At 43.3% G+C, this 20390-nt stretch overlaps 3 protein-coding genes across 6 annotated transcripts; 1 reads left to right on the top strand and 2 right to left on the bottom strand.

Moving 5' to 3' along the window:
* Positions 1–992: 992 nt before the first annotated feature.
* Positions 993–7856, bottom strand: LOC147237560 (amino acid transporter heavy chain SLC3A2-like). 2 transcript variants are annotated; one of them, XM_086150953.1, is made up of 8 exons: positions 7449–7856; positions 6598–6788; positions 6067–6240; positions 5340–5437; positions 2621–2763; positions 2223–2541; positions 1568–1627; positions 993–1471 (listed from the first exon to the last, which is right to left on the bottom strand). In XM_086150953.1, exons 1-8 carry the CDS (start codon positions 7736–7738, stop codon positions 1124–1126), a joined length of 1623 nt encoding a protein of 540 aa, XP_086007079.1. In that variant the 5' UTR covers positions 7739–7856; the 3' UTR covers positions 993–1123. The 2 variants fall into 2 exon arrangements, with proteins under 2 accessions (XP_086007079.1, XP_086007090.1); XM_086150964.1 differs by having other exon boundaries at positions 993–1468.
* A 277-nt stretch (positions 7857–8133) lies between these two features.
* haus2 (HAUS augmin like complex subunit 2) lies at positions 8134–14605 on the bottom strand. Of its 2 annotated transcripts, XM_086153080.1 has the most exons (8): positions 14358–14605; positions 13989–14184; positions 11166–11255; positions 10959–11057; positions 10761–10830; positions 9918–10050; positions 9735–9843; positions 8134–9329 (listed from the first exon to the last, which is right to left on the bottom strand). In XM_086153080.1, the coding sequence occupies exons 2-8, from the start codon at positions 14160–14162 to the stop codon at positions 9216–9218; spliced, it is 789 nt and encodes a 262-aa protein (XP_086009206.1). In that variant the 5' UTR covers positions 14163–14184; positions 14358–14605; the 3' UTR covers positions 8134–9215. The 2 variants fall into 2 exon arrangements, with proteins under 2 accessions (XP_086009206.1, XP_086009272.1); XM_086153146.1 differs by lacking the exons at positions 13989–14184; positions 14358–14605 and adding an exon at positions 12256–12410 and having other exon boundaries at positions 8136–9329.
* A 644-nt stretch (positions 14606–15249) lies between these two features.
* On the top strand, positions 15250–19800 carry LOC147237558 (uncharacterized). 2 transcript variants are annotated; one of them, XR_015106498.1, is made up of 8 exons: positions 15250–15573; positions 15737–15858; positions 16639–16777; positions 17262–17383; positions 17846–17956; positions 18322–18423; positions 18519–18609; positions 18793–19800. XR_015106498.1 is itself a non-coding variant. In XM_086150940.1 (8 exons), the coding sequence occupies exons 1-8, from the start codon at positions 15477–15479 to the stop codon at positions 18904–18906; spliced, it is 903 nt and encodes a 300-aa protein (XP_086007066.1). In that variant the 5' UTR covers positions 15441–15476; the 3' UTR covers positions 18907–19795. The 2 variants fall into 2 exon arrangements, 1 of the variants encoding a protein (XP_086007066.1); XM_086150940.1 differs by having other exon boundaries at positions 15441–15573; positions 18322–18428; positions 18793–19795.
* The last annotated feature ends 590 nt before the right edge of the window (positions 19801–20390 follow it).

The following is a 20390-nucleotide window of genomic DNA, read 5'->3' as shown; positions in this document are numbered from 1 at the left end:
TTGTCGCCTCACGTCAAGCTCATTCATGTGTGTCAGTATGTCCACAGTATGCTAAATCACAAAGGCAATCTGTGTCATTCACCTCAGGAAAATTCTCAAGTAGCTCTAAAAATGAAATAATCTTCCGTTTCCGCTCCCACATTCCATGATCCAATCATTCAAATCAAATATGAATTCTTTGGCGGGCCGCATAAAAAAAAAAACAAAGGCCGGATTTGGCCCGCGGGCCGTAGTTTGCCCATCCCTAGTGTAATTATCACAATAATCACTCTTTTCTCAATTTTTTTTTAAGGGTACCTCGGAGGCTGTCCGGTCGGTGAGAGGCAGGGCGTAATCCAGAGCATCACCTGTAAGTAACAGCCATGAATTGACATAAACAACATGGAAAACGAATGAAAACTATGAAGAAATTCTATTAAAAATCAAAAATGGTTGGAAAAATTCACTTCACCTCCGTGTGCTCTTATTTTGGCGATTGATATGTCAATTTCCGGTGGCGGACGCTCGAAACACGAGGATTGACGTTCCGTTGCAGAGGTACAGGAGCCGCTGCCGCTCTTGACCGTCACTTTGAAAAAAGCGACTTTACGCGTTGGGTGCCCCCCGTTCCCCACCGGGGGAGCACCGACCTGCCACAACCCACGAATTTGATATGGTCACGACGTCACTACCACCTGAATAATTACATTCACTTCGAATTTCATGAAAAATTTAGTGATTTGTATATTATCCTTTAAATTTTAGACAGTTAAGAGTCCTTAAAGAGTTCAAATCATATTTCAATAATAGTAATAAAAACTTAAACAATATAAAACACTAAACGCGAACGTGGCTTTCCTCTCGTCAATTTGATGCCTCATTTTCTGCCCTTCGTCAACCTCCTCTCACTGGATCAGAGGTCAAAGTTCAGGACTGAACGTATCGATCTTTGTCTCAGGCTCCGTGATTTAGCACATAGCTGAAGGAGAACATGAGAGCATGACACCTGGAGATGGGTTCAACTGTTATTTATTTTTCACAAGGAGGATCTTCTTCCTGTCACATGACAATTACAATATTCAAATGACAAATTACATCACAGGTAGGATTGTTGACATCTAACACACCAGGGGGGCAACTCTCTCTAGGGTGTGTAGGTAAATCTGAGGAGCGCAGCCTCCCTGGGGCCCAGTCTCAGGTGGCCCAGGTCCACGTTGTCATCCTCCACCTGGACACTGTTGTTGGTGGTGAGGATGAGTTTAGCGCGCTTGGGTAAGGCTGGGTGAACAAGTGGCAGCTTCGCCTCCTCGTCACCCCAGTTGAAGGCGGCGACAAAACGCGGACTCTGGTCCCAGACGCGCAGAAAGGCCAGTGCCGAAGAGGAGTTGAAGAGTGGCAGGAAGTCGCCGAAGAGCAGCGAGCGTTCTTTTCCTCGCAGTTCGCTGAGGCGCTTGAACAGATGGCGGCAGGACAGACGCTGCTGACGCTCCTTCTGGAGGGATGCCATAAATTGCAAATCAATACATTACCATTACTGCAGTGTAGTGGGATGCACTTCTGGTAGTTCAGTATATGTGAGTATATTTACCTCAGAAGTTTCATTCAGCTTCTGGTCCGAATCCCAAATCATCAGTGGAAACATGGTGTCCTTCAACAACCATTCAAATAATTATCAAAAGTCAAAAATTATCATTTGTTGACATTTTTTCTCAGTTTTTTGATCAGTTTCCTCCAATTAGTGATCATTCTTACAGATATTTTAAAGCAGATCAAATAAACCAATAAATAAGTAATGGGGGACTTTTTCGTACTGATGACTATGGCTTTAAAGCATTAATAAAGATAAAAGAATCATAAATTGACGGCTCATTGTCTTGTTCAGGCTGAGTCTGCCTCCCTCTGCTGGTCATCAGATGAACTGCTCACTGACGTCACTGATTACCTCCAAAAAGCTTTTGATTTTTGTTTTTTTGTCCAAAAATGTCAGAATACTGATGAAATGATCGATGTTTTCTAGTATCCATTATTTTATTTTTTTGCTTTCAGGCTGATGTTGTTTTCACATCAAACCCAGCAGCTGGATTTATTATACTTAAAATGTATTCATTTAAAAAAAAAAAAAAACAATTGAAGATATAGATAGATTTTATCATAATTCTTTTTTCAATGCTTCTCTCTGTGTCTTTAAAAAAAAACGAACGATGGTTTAAAGTAATTTGTATCACCGAGGGGTCAATGGTCACCTGGTCCATCAGGCCGATCTCGTCTCCATAGTTAAAGACCGGCGTCCCAGGCAGTGTCATCAGCAGCAGCAGGTGTAGATTGAGCAGGGTCGCCCCGCCCAGTGAGGCCATATGACCCCAGGCTTCACCCCCGATGCTCCAGACCAGTTGTGTCTGATCGTGGGCCAAATACAGCAGCTGGATGGCCTGAGTGCGTTCTACGGCATCGGCGCTGCCAGCAGGCAGCAGGACCCTGGAGACGAGCAGGTCGACACCAGAGGATGCCAACAAGGCCGAGACGGCGCCGGGCGAGCTGCGCTCAGTGACTCCCAGCAGGAGCCTAGAGTGCATAACATCAGCATTACTCCTGAGACAAAGGGCTAGGGGGTGCGGCTTGAGCATACCTCAAGGGGGCTCACCTCTTCCCAAGACCTTCGTCTGTCTGGTTCTGTACGATGGCCCGGATGTCAGCCCACAGTGACGGAACCTCGTTGGAAACTTGCTCTACCCCCGCCAGCTGCACGCCGTCCACGCCCTCCTTCAGCCAGAAGACCAGTGCCGACTGAAAAAGATCACCCAAGAATGTTCAAAAAAGTCAACATTATAACTACTGAAAAGGAAATGCAGCCTCAGGAAGGCACGGTCCAGTGTCTCCCTAAGCCAGCCTCTAGGGGGTTACTGGCCTGGGTCTCCCTGAGCTGCTACAGAGCCCAGATAAATGTAGAGGGTTGCATTAGGAAGGACGGAAATGGCTGTAGTGAACACTTTTTTCCAGAAAGGACAGGAACATAGGGTAACTTATAAGAGCCGAGATAGGAGCACGCAGGTAGACTACATCTTGTATAGACGAGGTAACCTGAAAGAGATCAGTGACTGCAAAGTAGTGGCACGTAGTGGTAGTGTAGCCAGACAGTAAAGGACGGTGGTTTGTAGGATGACTCTGGTGACAAAGAAGATCAAGAGGACAAATCCAGAGGAGAGGACAAAGTGGTAGAAGCTGAAAAGGTAGGAGCGTTGTATGGTTTTCAGGGAGGAGTTGAAAAAGGCTCTGGGTGGTCAGGGAGCTTCCAGATAACTGGAAAACAACAGCTAGTGTTATCAGGGAGACGGGTAGAAGAGTACTTGGTGTGTCATCTGGAAGGAAAGTAGATAAGGAGACTTGGTGGTGGAATGAGGAAGTGCAGGAGTATATAGAGAAAGAGGTTAGTAAAGAAGAAGTAGGGCACTGAGAGGACTGAAGAAAACAGACAGTAATACATGAGATACAGCGTACGGTACAAATAGAGGTAGCAAAGGCAAAACAAAGGGCGTACGATGACCTGTATGTTCCGTTGGACAGTACAGAGAGAGAGAAGGATTTATACAGGTTGGCAAAACAGACAGATAGAGATGGAAAGGATGTACAGCAGGTCCGGGTGATTAAGGATGGAGAGGGAAATGTCTTGACAGATGCTAGAGAGTGATGGGAAGATGAAGAGAAGATGGAAAAAGTACTTTGAAGAGCTGATGAATGTGGAAAATGGAAGAGAGTGAAGGGTAGAAGAGGTGACTATTGTAGACCACAAAGTAGCAGAGATGAGTGAAAGTGAAGTGAGGATGGTGTTGAAGAGGATGAAAAGTGGAAAGGCAGTTGGTCCTGATGATATACCTGTGGAGTTGTGGAGGTGTCTAGGAGAGGCAGTGGTAGTTTTCTGGCTAGATTATCCGACGGAAACTTCGAGAGTGAGAAGATGTCTGAGGAATGGAAAATGTGATGGTGCCCATTTTTAAGAATAAAGGGGATGTGCAAATTGCTGTAACGATTGAGGGATAAAGTTGATGAGCCTTATGATGAGCCATACGATGTTATGGGAAAGAGTAGTGAAAACTAGACTGAGAGCAGAAGTCAGCATTTGTGAACAGCAGTAAGGCTTCATGCCATGCTGCTACAGTAAGAAAGAGTACTACAGATGCAGTATTAGTATTATATATAGAGAAGGTCAGTGGAAGCTGCATTGCACTTTTCTGGATATAGAAAAAGCAAATGACAGGGTGCCAAGAGAGGAACTCTGGTGTTGTATGGGGAAATCTGGAGTGGCAGAGAAATATGTTAGACTGGTGCAGGACATGTATGCTAGCTGTGAGACAGTGGTGAAGTGCGCTGTAGGGGTAACAGAAAAGTTCAAGGTGGAGGCGGGACTCCATCAGGGATCAGCTCTGTGCCCGTCTTGTTTGCAGTGGTGATGGACAGCCTGACAGATGAGGTTAAACAGGTATCTCCATGGACCATAATGTTTGCAGACAACATTGTGATCTGTAGTGAGAGCAGGGAACAGGGTGAGTAAAATCTTGAGAGGTGGAGGTATGCTCTGGAATGGAGAGGAATGAAGGTTAGTCGTAGCAAGACAATATATCTGTGTGAATGAGAGGAACCCAGGTAGAGCAGTGAGGCTACAATGAGTGGAGATCAAGAAGTTTCAAGTACTTAGGGTCAACAGTACAGAGCAGCAGACAGTGTGGAAAAGAGGTAAAGGAATGGGTTCAAGCGGCCTGGGATGGGTGGAGAAAAAGTGTCATAGGTACTATGCAATAGAAGACTATTAGCCTGGATGAAAGGAAAGGTGTGCCAGACAGTAGTGAGACCAGCGATGCTGTATGGTCTAGAAACAGAGATAATAACGTAAAGACAGGAGGCAGAGCTGGAGGTCGCAGAGATGAAGATGTCGAGGTTCTGTTTAGGAGTGACCTGGATGGTTAGGCTCAGAGATTAGTCCATCAGAGGGACAGCACATGTTAAGATGATTTGGAGAAAAAGTCAGATAAGTCAGACTGAGGTGGTTTGGTCATGTGCAGAGGAGGGATAGTGAATATATTGGTAGACGGATGCTGAAATTGAAGGTGCCAAGCAGGAGGTCTCGAGGAAGACCAAAGAGAAGTTTTATGGATGTAGTGAGAGAGGATATGAAGTTATTTGGTGTGAGAGAGGAGGATACGGAGAATAGGGTTAAATGGAGAAGGTTCATTCGCTGTGGCGACCCTTGAAGGGAAAAGCCTAAAGGAAAAGAAGAAAATGACAAGAGAAAAGGAGTCGGGGAACAAATGTCCGGGTCAGGGGTCAGAGGTCAGAGATCGCAGATTATGGTCAGAGATTGAACCCACCTTAAGCCTCTCGGCCACACTGGTCAGGCTGCTGTTAGAGAACCAGGTTCCGGACGAACCATGGTAGTTTGGACTGAGATCCAAAACCAGACGAAGGCCTGCAGGAGACAAATACTGTCATAGAGCCACATCTCTACTGGGAGGCGACCTTTGACCTCCGCCTGTGCCGAGGAGGCCACCAAAGGATTTCTGCCTGTAACATTACAGGCTTTTACTACAACTTTACCAGGTACTCTTCCAATAATTACAACAGCTTTATTAATTAGCACTGCTGCTACTACAACTACTCCAGCTTTGACTACTACTTTTCACTATAGGCACAACTACTACTATTTTATTTTTACTCAAATATTTCACCTAAACCCCACTACCTGTTAGCTAGAAGTACATCCTCTGTGATTATTCTAGGGGATTTATTTTGAAGTAGGTTTATTTCCTAGTTGTCATCTCAGGCCTTCTTAGATCTCAGGCCAGCATCTGCAGGTTCATTCAGTTAAGATGGCCCTTTGTTGCGTTTGTTTGTACTAGAAATGTGTTTTTTAGTACTAGAGATGTGTTTGTTGGTAGTTGATATGATTCTGTTGGTAGTGGGGATATGATTGTTTATAGTAGGGATATGTTTGTTTGTAATAGACACGCATTTGTTTGTGGTAAATGTTGGTCTCTCCTGCAGGAAGAGACAGATCAACATCATCATTTCATGTGTAGAGCAGGGAGGTTGGAGCACCCTTCTTGTGCGCCCCCTTCAGGAGCTCCCTGAACTGCTCCAGTGTTCCCACGTCAGGGGAGACCTCCTCAAAACTCAGGCCCAGGGGGTCGTCAGGTGGCGCCAAGTGGACAGGCCCCAGGACCAGACCTTTCACACTCAGCTGGGACAGATAGTCCAGCTTCTGCTGCACTCCTACAGAGGACCACACACATTAGAACTGGCATCCAATCAGAGCAGGGTGCCTTGTGACATCACAGTGTAAGAAACACACCACTGAAATGTTACATCTACTCGCAATATTACAAAATACTTCTGCTATCGCCATCAGCACCACTGCTCCTACAGGATATGGTTTTACCAATGTGCAAATAATAGTTCTACTGCTGCTGCTGGGTTTAAAGTTACTAGTATCCTTGTTTTTACAATACGTTATTTTCAACATTTTCATCCTCCTAACTATGCTATCTGTATTAATGCTGTTTTCCCTTCTAGCACCATGACCAACACTGCTTCTATTGTAAGTGAGGTGTAGTATCACAGTCAACTCACCCTTAAGGTTTCCAGTGTCACTGAAGGCGGCGACATCAGCAAGGCGGTAGAGCGGGCCCTGATTCCACCAGCTGATGGCGGGGAGGTCTTTGCAGGGCGGAGCCTGCAGGATGATAAGCACAGCGCCGGCCAGCATCCCCAGCCAGCCCAGCCAGAAGACCACCAGCAGTGTCCAGCGGGTCCGCACCCACCTGAACACAGCGACAGTTCAAAGGTCAGAGCAGAAGGATCACTTCCTGCAAATGCTATGGTGTGGCGCTGAACAGAGACGTACTGCAGCCGAAGGAGGTTAACCACGCTGCTGTTTTCTAGCACTGCTTATTATTAATGCACAAGAATTATAAGTAGTCATTAAATGTTTGAAATATTTCTTCTTGCATTTCTTTTACTTGTGTATTTCTACTCAGGTAAAGTCATCTAATAGCAAATAAAAGTACACAAACAGATACCATCAAGAGAAAAAAATTAAATAAAAAAAACCAGCCATTTAATGACTGTGTTTCATGTATTTTTCAATTTTGAATTTATTAAGACTTTTACTTGCCTCGGTTTCATTATTTAAGTGTTTCAATCAATCAATACAATTACTAATCAAATGAGAAACAAATACACAAGAAAATCACTAAATGAATGCGTAAAACCCGAATGAGCGGATGGATCTTTTTTTTTAAAGAGATGAACCGGTGAATATATTGGAGAGGGAAAAAAAAGCAGGATGGGTTGTGGATGTTTGTTCTAAAGATGAATATATTAGAAAACCTGAATGGGCGGATTTGATATTTACATAAAAGACGAGCGGGTGAATATATTAAAACGCGGACGGGTGGATAAATAATGGCGGTGATCCTGACCCGGGCGTCCCGGCCACCCGAAGCAGCTCCTCCTTGCTCAGGCCGGTGAATTTCACGTCCTCCGTCTCCTCCGGCATCTTCAGCTTCACGGCTCCGTTCTTCTCCGCCGGGGTTTCTTCCCCGCGGCTCTCGCCGGTGGACGCCGCGTCCGCGGCCCGGTCCGCTCCCCCGGTCATCGGCTGCTTCTCCTGCTCCTCCTGGTCCAGGTCCGCCTCGCTCACGTCTGCCTCCGTCGCATCCTCATTCCGCGCCGCATCCCGGAGCTCCAGTCCGGCGTCGTCCGCGCTCATACCGGCGATTTTTACCGAATACCAGGCGGTGTAAGGCGATCGAAGGGCGGCTGCTCGAAGCAGGACCGGTGATGAAAATGATGAAGAAGGTGATGGCGGAGACTGACTGTCTGTTTGAGTGTGCTGCGTTTCAGGACGCTCGGAGTTGGGAGACTCCGAGTTCCGGAGAAAAGTTGACGTTTTAGACCGCCAATTTTCAGCTGTATTTTAGAAATAAAACAAGGTGCATGGCAGACATTTTCACCCGCCATTATTTAATCGGCAGTTCATTTGACAAATTACTAAAAGTGTAAAGATCATTTTTCGACATATATGTAAAAGAAAAATTGTCTCAATATCAATATTCACACATTTGTAACATATTTTCAACTTTCCTGGAAGTTTCCTTCAGCTTTCTTATGGCATTTGTATCAGGTACATTTTAAAATCTGTTTTAAAAATAGATAACTAAGAATCAGGGTGCTCTTCCACTTCAATGGGAAGAAACGTGTTTTCCCTTGACTGTGATAACACACACATTTCCGAGCTTATCTGAAAGCGTTTTGAAACCGGCTCAGTGCGGTTTTCTCAGCCCAGTTGCACCGACAGCATCTGGAGCCAACATGACGTCACTCAGTAGTTGAGACTGATTGTTTCTTGGAGGACTGCATTGATTATCGATCACTCGACGATGAACTCCTCGAACTGTCATTGAATTCATTTTCAATAAAACGTGAAATGACTAGATTGCGTCAACCGAAAAGCTTGAAATCAATAATTGATTGTTAACCAAATGATGGAATTCAGTGTATAATGCATATTATCAATTTCACATCACATTGACCTTTGAACACAAAGTGCACTGTTAAACAAAATTTAAAAAAAATATTATTTTAATATAACTTTTCAATATAAATTAAAAAAACTACTATACAACTACAACCAGGAATTCAAAGTAAGACCAAAGTCTGGGAAGGCAAGAGTAAATGGAGTCACAGCTTACAACATACTGTATTGTGTTTAACAATATAAAGGGGTGGAAAGGCACAAGAAACTCATCCAACCAGGAATTTAAATAAGAGAATGATATTAAACAAAAGTCGGAGTAAGAAAATATTTATTTGTATCTTTGTCCAAAAGAAAGCTAACAACTTCCTCTCTCAGGCATTAACATTTCATGACTAGTGTCTTTCCACAGCTGAAAACATTACATGTGTCCAAATTGAATAGTATTTATTTGATTTCATTTCAGAACTGAGGACAAATCATACAACTGCTATTGCCCCTTCAAATGAAAACACTACCCACTCGTCACAGGAATCAGAGTTTCTCAAAAAAATATTTTCTGAGAATCCCTTTAAACGCTGCAGAAGAGATGGCCTGCTGTTCCTTCATTGGACAGCAGAAGGTGCTGTCACATGATGCAATATAATGAAAAAGGTTCACCTCAACTGAACAATTTCCAACAATCAAACATTCGGAAGGAAAAGGCGGGTCTTCAGGTGGAACTGTCACTCATCAGGCTGCTCCCCATCTCCTTCCATTCCAGAAGCTGACTGGACAAAGTCTCCACCTCAGCCACCTGGGCAAGCAGGTGGGCAAGCGAGGCGTTCTGAGAGACAGAGAAAGAGAGAGAGGTTCTGTAGGTTCCCCTCCTGGTTCTGCACCTTGTTGACTTTCTGTGGTCAAATATAGAAATCTGGTGGATTTAAACTGATATCATATTAAACTACTTGGATCTGTTTTGACAAAATCAGTTTACTTCAGAACTGACACTGAATGACCAAAATCAAGTTCAAGTTCTTGAAGTGCAGGATTTTGGTGAGTTTTGCATGCCTAAATAAAAATATCAATATTTTGATATTATCCGAAATGTTATCCGACTTCTTGCACCCTGACACTTCGACACACTGAAAGAGACGAATGTTTCTAATAAACTCAATTCAGGAACTTTTTTCACACAATTGATGTCGATATAAAAACACAAAGCGGTAACAGTGGGAGTCGTGTGACTCACCAGCTGGGTCAGTTGATCAGCAGAGGTGGGTTGTTCCCTGATGATGTTCAGCTTCTCCTCCAGCGTCTCCATGAAGTCAGGCATCATGGAGACCAACTCCACCACTGATCTGCAATCAATACTCAGGCAGGTTACCACAGAGACCAGCCACCATGCTTGGTGGTTGCCCCCAAGGTGACTTACTTGTGCAGGTGAGCCTGAACAGGCAGGTTGGTGCGTCCAAGTGGCTTCATCAATCTCTGTCTCAGAGCAGACGCCCCCTTCAGGACTTCCTGCAGATGTAGATTGAAGGTCTGTAGAGCCCTGTGCCTCTCTGCTACATGCATGCACGCGCACACATACAGACGAAACACATACATACACACACAATTATGCCCAGCGAGCAACATATTTTTCTTATCTGAATGTCTTGTTCCAAACTTATTGAATATTTTCCGAGGAATATATTTATTCCTTGTATTAATATAGTTAAACAATATAATTCAAAAATCTTCTAATGCTTCCTGCACTCAGGTTCGCGGGGCAAGAGGAGGGGTACACCCTGGACTGGTCGCCAGTCAATCGCATATACAAAGGGAGACACCGTTCACTCATTCAGTCATTCGGGGCAATTTTCTCATTTTTTTTCCAATTAACCTGCCACATGTTTTCGGACTGTGGGAGGAAACCGGAGAACCCGGAGGAAACCCACGTAGACACGGGGAAAACATATAAACTCCTATAAACACAGAAAGGTCCCCCTGTCAGAATAGAAGCTGGGTCCTTCTTGCTGTGAGGCTAAAGCTCTAACCACTGCACCACTATGCCGCCCCCCTAATAAAACATGTTTTGGGAAAAAAAAAAATGTAATGCATTTTGAAAGAAAAAAATTAGATTGTTCTTCATTAACACTAAATAGATGTTAAGACTGATATAACTGTAGCTTTATTGATTGTCTATTTAATTTTGCCTTATTTAAAAAAATCACCTCAAACCCCTTATTTTCTATTGGTTGTAACGACAGTAACAATTCAATGATGAACTCACAGAGAAAGACGCTGTGAGTGACATCAGAACTTTTCTGCTCTATTGTCAGCAGTTCCACCTGCAGCTGCACCTGCAGGGGGAGACAGATTCATCAATCCTTTTTTTTTCTTTTTAAAAAAGAACAATGATTTCTGTCTAAAAGCTCATGACACAAATTCAGAAGTGCAACTATTTTAGGGCCTTGAAAGAACATCAAACCTCATCCAACTCTTTCTGCAATTTGATTCGCTGCTCAGTCTTGTGCAGGAGAGAGGAGAAGGCAGGGCTATGACCTGAGAAGACGGAGTCTAGCTCTTCCTAAAGGACAAAAAACAGTAGGGATTGTGGATCATTGTCATCCAGGACAGCAACTTGGGCAACCAATCAGAGCCAAGGATTCAAGTTTCTTTAAACCCCATAACTGACCTGAGACACAAGCCTGCAGGAAACACAGCCAGACAGCAGGCTGGCTGCAGGTGTAACGGTGAAGGGAAACGTGGCATCCCACTGCTGCATCTAGATGACGGACACCAAATACGCAGGACACAGAGACAGCGAGACACAAACCTTTAGTGACAAAAAGTTGTCATAACCAGTAAAAAATAATCAAGTCTCCATATCCGGTTTTCCAAAGAGGTCCTGCGGGTTTATTGTGGAGACTCTTCCTGATTGGTGACAGTGCTACAGGAGGTCACATAAGTAGTGATTTTATGGATCACTCAAAGAGAATCGGGTTTTTGAGTCATTTGAATCACTGATTCAATCACTAAATGCCATTTTTTGTCTTCAAAATAAATGGAAATATTAATGAAACAGTGCACAAATACAATAGACTACAAAATGACAGTACAACATTTGAATAAAACAAGAATGAAAAGTTATGTAAATGCATAATTGTGCAAAGTTACAATTACAGAGATGAATTAGCCTTCAGGAAAACATTAAATTAAATTCACTATCAGGGGCAATATCAGTTCACCTTCAATTTTGGGACTGTCTAGTACAACAATATCCCTTGGAATTAATAGTCATCTTACATTAACCTACCTTAAGGGTCAAGTGTTCTAATGGGGTGGAAGCGAGTCACTAAGTGAGTCATTTGAAACGAGGAATAAAGACTCACAAAATTTGAACCACTCGTTCACGACTCGCATATCACTACAAATAACCGTCTCCTGTCAACTGTTACTGACATGTTTCGATGAAGTGTTGGCTGGTGAAGCTAGGGTAGCATGGGAGGTACACGACGGTTGAATGCGTTTGTTCGCCACAACGTACACTATCGTTTCATATTAACGAAACAGTGTACAAAAACAGCAATTGTATGATTAACTACCTGGTAACAACGTTGTCCTGAATTCGGGGCGCTGATAAAGTAAATGTATTTGTCTTGACGCAATTTTTTTCGGGAGGAGGCACATGCTAGCAGCTACAAGCTAGCGGGCAGACACACGACCGACTTCAAAACGAGTAGGTGCCCGTAAACGTACGAAACCAAATCGGAAAAGGGATTTACCTTTATTGCTCGAAAGGGACAAACGGACCGTGGATCTTTAGTGAAACGAGACCCAGCTGAGCCCGCCCGAGAATTCGTTTCTTCTTCTTGTCTTTTGAAAAATAAGTCGCATCTTCGATGCGACTGCTCCCGTCAGGACTAAGTGAGTATTACCTTGAAACCGCTAAAAACAAAACCTCTCTAGTTTGATTTGGACATCTAACAGGCAAGCACAATTTCAGGAGAAGTGAAATTTAACATAAAACATTACTAATTATTTACCAACGGTAATTCTCTTCCACCAGCTCATCAGAGCTCACAGAAGACAAATATATGATATTCACAAAATCTTATACTGGATTTTTTTTTAAACCAAACCTTGAAACAATAGCTGCCAAAAGTGATAATGTGCATCATGGTTTCAGCTGCCTGAAGAAAAATTTAAAATGGCAGTTCCAAAATATATTAAAAAGATATCCCTGTTCTATGAACAACTTGTTTATTAACAATATAAAGTGGAAACTAATCAGCAAGCCTTGATCATTGGCCATTTGTGATTCTATGTACTTCTTCTGGCTACTCTCTTCTTTCCCATAATTTCATTGTTTCGCTCATCAACTTTATTCTTCTACCGCAGACCTGGGCATTTTATGACCCACGGGCCACATCTGCCCTGTTGTGTTTTTTTTATCCGCCCCACCAAACAATTTCTTTGAATATTTCAATAATTGTTTTCAATCTATATTGAATTTTGAAATGATTTTAATTCTTTGGTCCTTTTGTTTCATTTTGTATGGATGATTACATACAGAATAATGTTGGTTAATTTATATGATCATTAATGATTTTAAAGTTGAAATAAAATGCCAAAAAATTTAAATATGTGCGTTACAATTTTCATTTTGTTCAATTTACATCATACCTAGTTGGCCCGCACATAAAAATTAAGTGAGAAATGTGGACCACCAGACAAAATAATTGACCACCCCTGCTCTATCATTTCTCTGCAAGCTCTGCACATCTCCCTGATTATCCTAAAAATGGGCACCATCACACATCCTGTTTAATAATCTAACCAAGGACTCTACTGGCACCTCTCCAAGACATTTTTCATACTCCACAGGTGCATCAACAAGCCAATTGGCTTTTCAATCTTCATCCTCTTCAATGCCCTCCCATCTCTTCTTTACTGATCTCTGCTACTTCATGATCCACAATAGTCACCTCTTCTACCCTTCGCTCTCTTTCTTTTACCTCATTCATCAGCTCTTTCATCACCAGTCTGGGATCTGTCAATATGTTTCCCCTCTCTGTCCTAGAAGGGATCCCCCTGTTTCCAAGATCTTCTTTTCCTAATTTGGTCAATATTTGTAACAGCTACATACAGCAACATAAACAATGACAACTACTTTTCACTTATAGGCCACCATTGTTGTTTACATTGGAATGCTGTCTGGGTAGTGACATCATGAGGTTTACCTAGGCTCTTCTTCATTTTACCGTATGGTGAAAAATAATGTCATCTGTGAAATCCCTCCCATTTGAACCTGAGAGAGATGTGACCGAGGAGCATAATGCTGAAGACAAAAGTCAAAATTAGCTTGAAAATAAAGACAAACAAAGTGACCAAGAAGCAAGAATCAGCAAAATTTGCTGGTGTATGTGCGGCAATTGCATTGCTATGCTAAAAGAGAGATGGCATCTGTTGTACGGACCTCCCACTTTTCGCTATCCGCTGTTCAGTGTAGACTTACAGACTGCTGGGTTGACTGACTGGGTGATTTGTCATCAGCTTCTGTCATTATCGTGCGGGTGCCCAGTCTTTTATCATGAGATGCCTCTTCTGCAAATGCGGGTTGTTGACATCCTTGCAGGATAACATCCAGTGTCTCCTGCCTGTGGTGTTTCTTTGAACGGGCTGTACTCATTCCCTGAGGACCTCTTGCATGCCTGTGAAAGAAAACTGTAGGCAGGGCATTTGGCTTTGTGTCCAAACATTGGAGAGTGACAAAAATTAAAACATATTCATGCCAATTAGTCCTCCCCTCCTTTTAATTACCCAAACCTGCTGCACATCCCATCCGTCTCTACCTCTGTTTCACCAACATGTATATATCATCTACCTTAACTTTTAGCTGAACCTCCCTGTACTCTTTTCTGTCCTCTTCGGTCCCCTCAGTTCCCCACTTCTTTGCTAACCACTTTCTCTGTATATACTCCTGCACTTTCTCATTCCACCAATAGGTTTCCTCCTTATCTATGCTTCCAGATGACACACCGAGTTCTCTCCTCCTGGTCTCCCTTAACGCATAAGCTTTAGTCGTTCAGTCACCTGGAAGCTGTCGCTGACCACCCAAAACCTTTCTCAACTTCTCCTTGAAAACCATACAACACTCCTCCATTTTCAGCTTCTACCACGTTGTCCTCTACTCTGTCTTTGTCTTCTTTATCTTTCTTGTCACCATATTCATCCTACAAACCACGACCCTATGCTGTCTTGCTACACTCTCACCTACCACTACTTTGCAGACAGGGCTCTCCTTCAGATTACATCGCCTACGTGCGTGCTCCTACCTCTGCTCTTATCAGTTACCCTATGTTTCTGCCCCAACTTGAAAAAAAGTATTCAGTCCAGCTATTTCCATCCTTTTCCCAAGTCTACCACCATCTGCCCCTCTGTGTTCCTATCCTGGATTCCAAACCTGCCCTTCACTTCATCACCTCTATTGCCTGCGCCAACATGTCCATTGAAGGGTATACCAATTACCGCCCTTACCAATTGTTATTTTATGTACATTTTTCCACATTTCTGTTGTGAAATAAAATCAACAAACCATGAAGAGCAGCAGTGTTGAAAATAGGGATTTACTTTATTATTTGTATTTTATTTTATTTACTTTTTGATGAAAACTAAGGAATGAAGAGGAAAAAAATAGCCTTCTTAATACATGGTTTGTTCCACGGGGGGGCAGTAATGCACTCTTCGGGACCTGAAGATCACAAGGAAGAAGAAAACACAACCACACGCACACTTTTCAGGCATTGATTTAAGATCGTAGGGGCAGGCGGTACTACATGACGGTGTGATTCTCTCTCTTTTCGTTACTCCCACCCGTGTCATCTTCATATACGATCGTTTGAGTCTGGATCCACCTTAAACCTTCGGGCACGCCGTTCTAGCGGCGGGACGCTGGAATACGTAGAACCAGAAACCGAACCACAGCGTCGGATTCTGTGTGGACATGGATTTCACAGAAGCCCAAAGTGAGGTGAAGCAGCTGCTGCGGCGCATGCGCCCTTCAGACGTGCCGCGGCTGCTGGACTGGATCCGGAACACAGGTAGTTGTCCACCTGGTCCACGTGACCGGTGGTAGACCTGATGTCAGGAATGGTGTTTTTTACCACGGAAAAATCGAATTTATCTTTTTTTCCCAAACCGACAATACAATAAAGCCTTAGTGAAGTGCAATAGCGTACTGTGTGTCTGTGCGCTTGTCTGCAGACGAGCTGGACGACCTCTTGGTTGACAACCGGAAGGTGATGCTGAGGCAGATCGCTGAAGACTTGAGGATTCGACTTCCCCTGGACGCCATGCTGACGACTGAGACCAGCGCCCGAACCATGGTACAGCATTATACTTTGCAGGGATATATTCGGGGAGTGTACTGGAACTTTGTCGGTTCACCCCTTGAGTACTGCAGATATACCCTTGAGCAAGACAGAGCCCAGCAGTAGTCTCTGGAACCTGTAAGGGGCAGAATTATCATTCTGTCACCTCTCCCTTGATTGAGGTTCTGTTTGTGTATATTTCAGACTAAACCACAATTTTCCTGCAAGGTATCACTCATCTAACTTATTAATTGAAATGCACGGTACCTCGCCGGTACTCTGTGCATATTTGACGCTGTACTACCCTGAAGTACATGGTACATAAATCTCCAAATACGGGATGTAACTTCTGGTCTATGAGAAGCCGTGATATCCTCTGACAAATTATTGTTGAAATCTTCTTATCTTGGCAACTGGACTTGAATTTCTTCACTTTCCGACGTTTCCCCCCTCATCCGAGAAGCTTCTTCAGCTCATGAACTGCAGTCTAAAAGTACAATGCTGTACAATTGTTCATCTTCAAGTGAAGAAATTCAAGACCAGTTGCCAAGACAAGTAGATTTCAACAAGAATTCACCATGACCTGGATGACTGAGAACCTCCACAGACATGTCTCTGACAAATTGGTTTCCTTTCACTCAAGGCACAGCCTCTGATGTGTGTCTGTGTGTGTGTGTGTGTGTGTGTGTGTGTGTGTGTGTGTGTGTGTGTGTGTGTGTGTGTGTGTGTGTGTGTGTGTGTGTGTGTGTGTGTGTGTGTGTGTGTGTGTGCGTGTGTGCGCGCGCGTGTGTGTAGATGCAGCAGTGCTCGAAGCCAACTGTGCATGTGGACAGCTTCTTGTACGAGGAGGATCTGGTGGACTCTCTGTGTGAAGACGGAACCCTGAGCCGTTGCTTCTGTCTTAGCTGTGGATCCCACCGGACTGCCCCGCTGGGTGGGAATGACCCCAGACTCCTCACACACTGAGGGCTTTCCTGTCCTCTTTGGTATCAGCAGCTACAGAAAGATACTTCATTTTGAAGGAGAGACTCAGCAGAAGCACATTTGACTTGTTACTGTTAGCCTTCATTATAATACATTGGTAGTTTGACCTATTTTTGAATGATCTTATTTTCCTGTATGACCCAAAACATATCTGACATTTTTAAGGTAATTTCTTGTCATTTTAACCAAAAAGCTGTTTCCTTTTTAATTCATATTAGTATATTTTAGGTAATTTGTTTTTATCATGTCAGTTATTTTATCTAGAATTAATACTGTTGAAGTTTTTTTTTCCTGATTTTATTATTCATTTTTTGTTTCAGACTTTTTAAATGAATATCTTGTTACATCTCATAAACATTTCTCATTCATGTGCTTTTAAGTCAGTTTCCAACCAGGACAATTCATCAGGTCTTCCCCTCTTTTTCTCCTCTCAGACTTCATCTCACATTCGTTCTCTGTGTCAGAACTTCAGTTCTTGTTCCAGAATGTTCTGCCAGACCTGAGTGGGTGCACACTAGTGGATGTCGGCTCCAGGCTTGGGGCAGTCCTTTACGGGGTCAGAGGTCACCACCACACACACACACACACACACACACATACCCAGCAGGATACTGGGCCCGTTATAAGACATTGTAACATCACATCATGGACACACAATAATATCCATTTTCACTAATAAAGATTACGTCATAATCAAAAAGACTTTCAGACTTTTTACTGTTACATCAGTGCATGTCACCACACAATGTTTGTGTTTGCCGGTCATTTAACAGACAGTCTATAAGAGGAAAGAAGCAGTTTTAGTGACCAGAGCAAAGTTCATATTACAACCATCCCAGAACCAGTTCCTGGTCAATTGCTAGTCCTCTCATGTCAGAGAGTTCAAGTTTTTTGTCACTAGTTTTATGGGCGTTCCTCCAGTCCTCATCCAGATGTCCTTGATAAATTCTTACTAATTTTATAAGTCACATTGTCAAATCAGATGTCTAATTTCAGGTGTGTGCTTGTGTGTCTTCAGGGCTATGTGTTCAGTTCAGCCCGTCGTCTCCTGGGACTGGAGTTCAGTGAGGAGTTTGTGCGTCTGCAGAATGACATCCTGCAGAAATACAATTTGACTGACCGAATTCAGGTGCGTCTGTGTTGTGCCACACTGTGACAGTTACCATGGTAACCTTGATGCTGTGCATCAGAGACAGTTTTACATAATTTGAACTTGCCACCACCACAGCCTCTATTGCTGTCCAGTCAAAGCAGAGGAAGGGCGTGGCCACTTATCCTCTATTTTTACAAAACAAAAAAAAACCAACATTTTTCCGATTGAAATTACTGTTTTTTTTTTACATTGAGTAAAGTAACTTGAAGTAAAATGAAATAAATAAAGTAAATAAACTTTAAGGAAAATTCAAACTTGATTAGCAAAAAGGCATTCATTTACTTTAATTCTAATAAAGATGGTGGAGGTTTGGACTGAAGGCTAAAATGTAGACTCTTCAGGTCGTCCATGCCGATGTCTGCTCCCAGCATGCACTGCTGCAGGATGCCCAAGTCCTGGTCATGAACAACGTCTTCCAATACTTCATGGACCCTGCAGAGCAAGTCAGGTGACACACAAGCATGTAGTCACACACAGAAACACAGTTACACTCAGTAGAAAAACTCCTCATCGTGCGTGTGTGTGTATATATATTCAGTGCCTGGAGATTCATCAGGCAGACTTTTAGGAAGAAAGGATCCCTGCTGGTGACAGTTCCCAGCCTGCAGGAGAGTCTGAAGCCCCTGCAGGTACGAACAACAACACAACACAGCTTGAACGCAGCAACAGGTCAAATGAGTCATGGGGTGCTGTTGTGACACCATAGGACGCCATAGATGTTCTCGCAGGGGGTGCTGTGGTCTCGGTTGATTCGATCAAACCACTTCTTCAATCCGCCTCCGCAATCTGTGCATTTCCTGTTTGTCCAACAGGAGACACTGCAGCCCGGGTGGGTGGAGGAGCTTCCTCTGGACTTCGACGTCTACCTTGGCCGGGATGCCGACCCTGAAACCCTAAAACAGATCCACCTCTACAGGGTCATGTGACCTGACCTTGTCCAGTGCCTTTTGATGGGGTTCAGGTCAGACTGGATCTGAGGATTTCAATCCAAATTACCATTCAACGTGAGCCAGGAGTGGACGTCCGTAGTGACTGGTCAGATGTGTTTAGGGTTGGTTGCTTATTGGAATTACAGGTCTGGACTCATGCAGTTTCTGCACAAGTACTCTGCCTGGTGCTAATGACCCCGGATTCAGTTATTGCAACAACAATCAGAGAAACTCCCTGGACCCATCTGGATAAAAGATGTCCAAACTGAATAAATGAGAAATCATCATGTTCTTTACATGAAAGTTAAGAACTGGATGCTGGGGAGAGTTTTTGAGGATCTTTGAAGGGCCTTGACCCCAACAGAAATTATCCTTTTGAAATGATCCCCCAGTGGTTAATGGGAATATTACGGTGTGGTTGACCTGTAAGATAGATACACTTCATTGATCCCCACAGAGGAAATTCTTTTGTCACAGCAGTGTAACAGTTATAGTGTCAAAAATGTGAATATAAATAGACAAGACAGGAAATAGCAAAGACATTTACAAATAGACAGCAGGGAGAAGAATGGAGAACAGAATGAAACACTTAAGGGTGAAAATAGACAACCTATGATAAATGACAATATAGAATGACAATAGCAATTACAAGAATGAAATAAACATAGGCAGGATGGGAAGGATAAAAAAGAGGGCAGACGTGACCCTCTGGGTCAAAACCCAGTGATGGAGGAAGTGAATATTTAAATTTAACTTGAAGAATTTTCCATAGAAAACTGAAGCGCCATCTAAAATGTGTTCAGATTTCATGTTTACATTTTCTATAAAAAATTCTCTTACTCTTTTTTAAGCCGCATATGATTCTGCTTCAAATACAACTTCCGTAATTAGATGATCACTGCCCATGAACTCATCAAGGTGGAGTTTCACGGCGGTTGGATTTGTTTGTTGGACATCACGGCCGCCATCTTTAAAGACACGTCAATCAAACGTGCCCAAAAGCCGCTTTCCTGCTTGGACGGGAACGAATTCGTCATCGTCGGCACTCATCACCGCTTCCTGGCATCACTGCTGTTACGTCACAGAACGACACAGCGGGGCCGTTTCCAAGGCAACTATTGGCCAGGGTGCGGGGAACGGAAATGAAGACGGACCAATCGTCTTGGTGGAGTACACATAAGCTCCGCCCATATGCGCGAATCCCATGGTGCGTTCAATGGCCTATTTACATTTCTTCCGCTTAAAACAGGAAGGAGCCGTGTCGTTCACTATCACACACTCATAGGTGGTTTTACATACTTCAAGTGAAACCAATTCGCCGAAACAAAGCAATCGATTTCTCGAATGAGGGAAAGATTGACAAAGTTAGAAAAACTAGAATTAAAAGTAAGTGAAGTTGAATTACGTTAAATGGTTTCGAGTTTATTTTTTATGACTTGTAAGGGTGAATGACATTGATCAAATGATAACTTAGCAGCAAC

Source organism: Fistularia commersonii, chromosome 1, assembly GCF_037954325.1.
Source record: "Fistularia commersonii isolate RoL2024-O1a breed Wild chromosome 1, RoL_Fcom_v1.0, whole genome shotgun sequence".
Taxonomy (NCBI): Eukaryota; Metazoa; Chordata; class Actinopteri; order Syngnathiformes; family Fistulariidae; genus Fistularia; species Fistularia commersonii.
The sequence above is the reverse complement of the archived record's forward strand: the minus strand, read 5'-3'. Positions and strand labels throughout refer to the sequence as shown.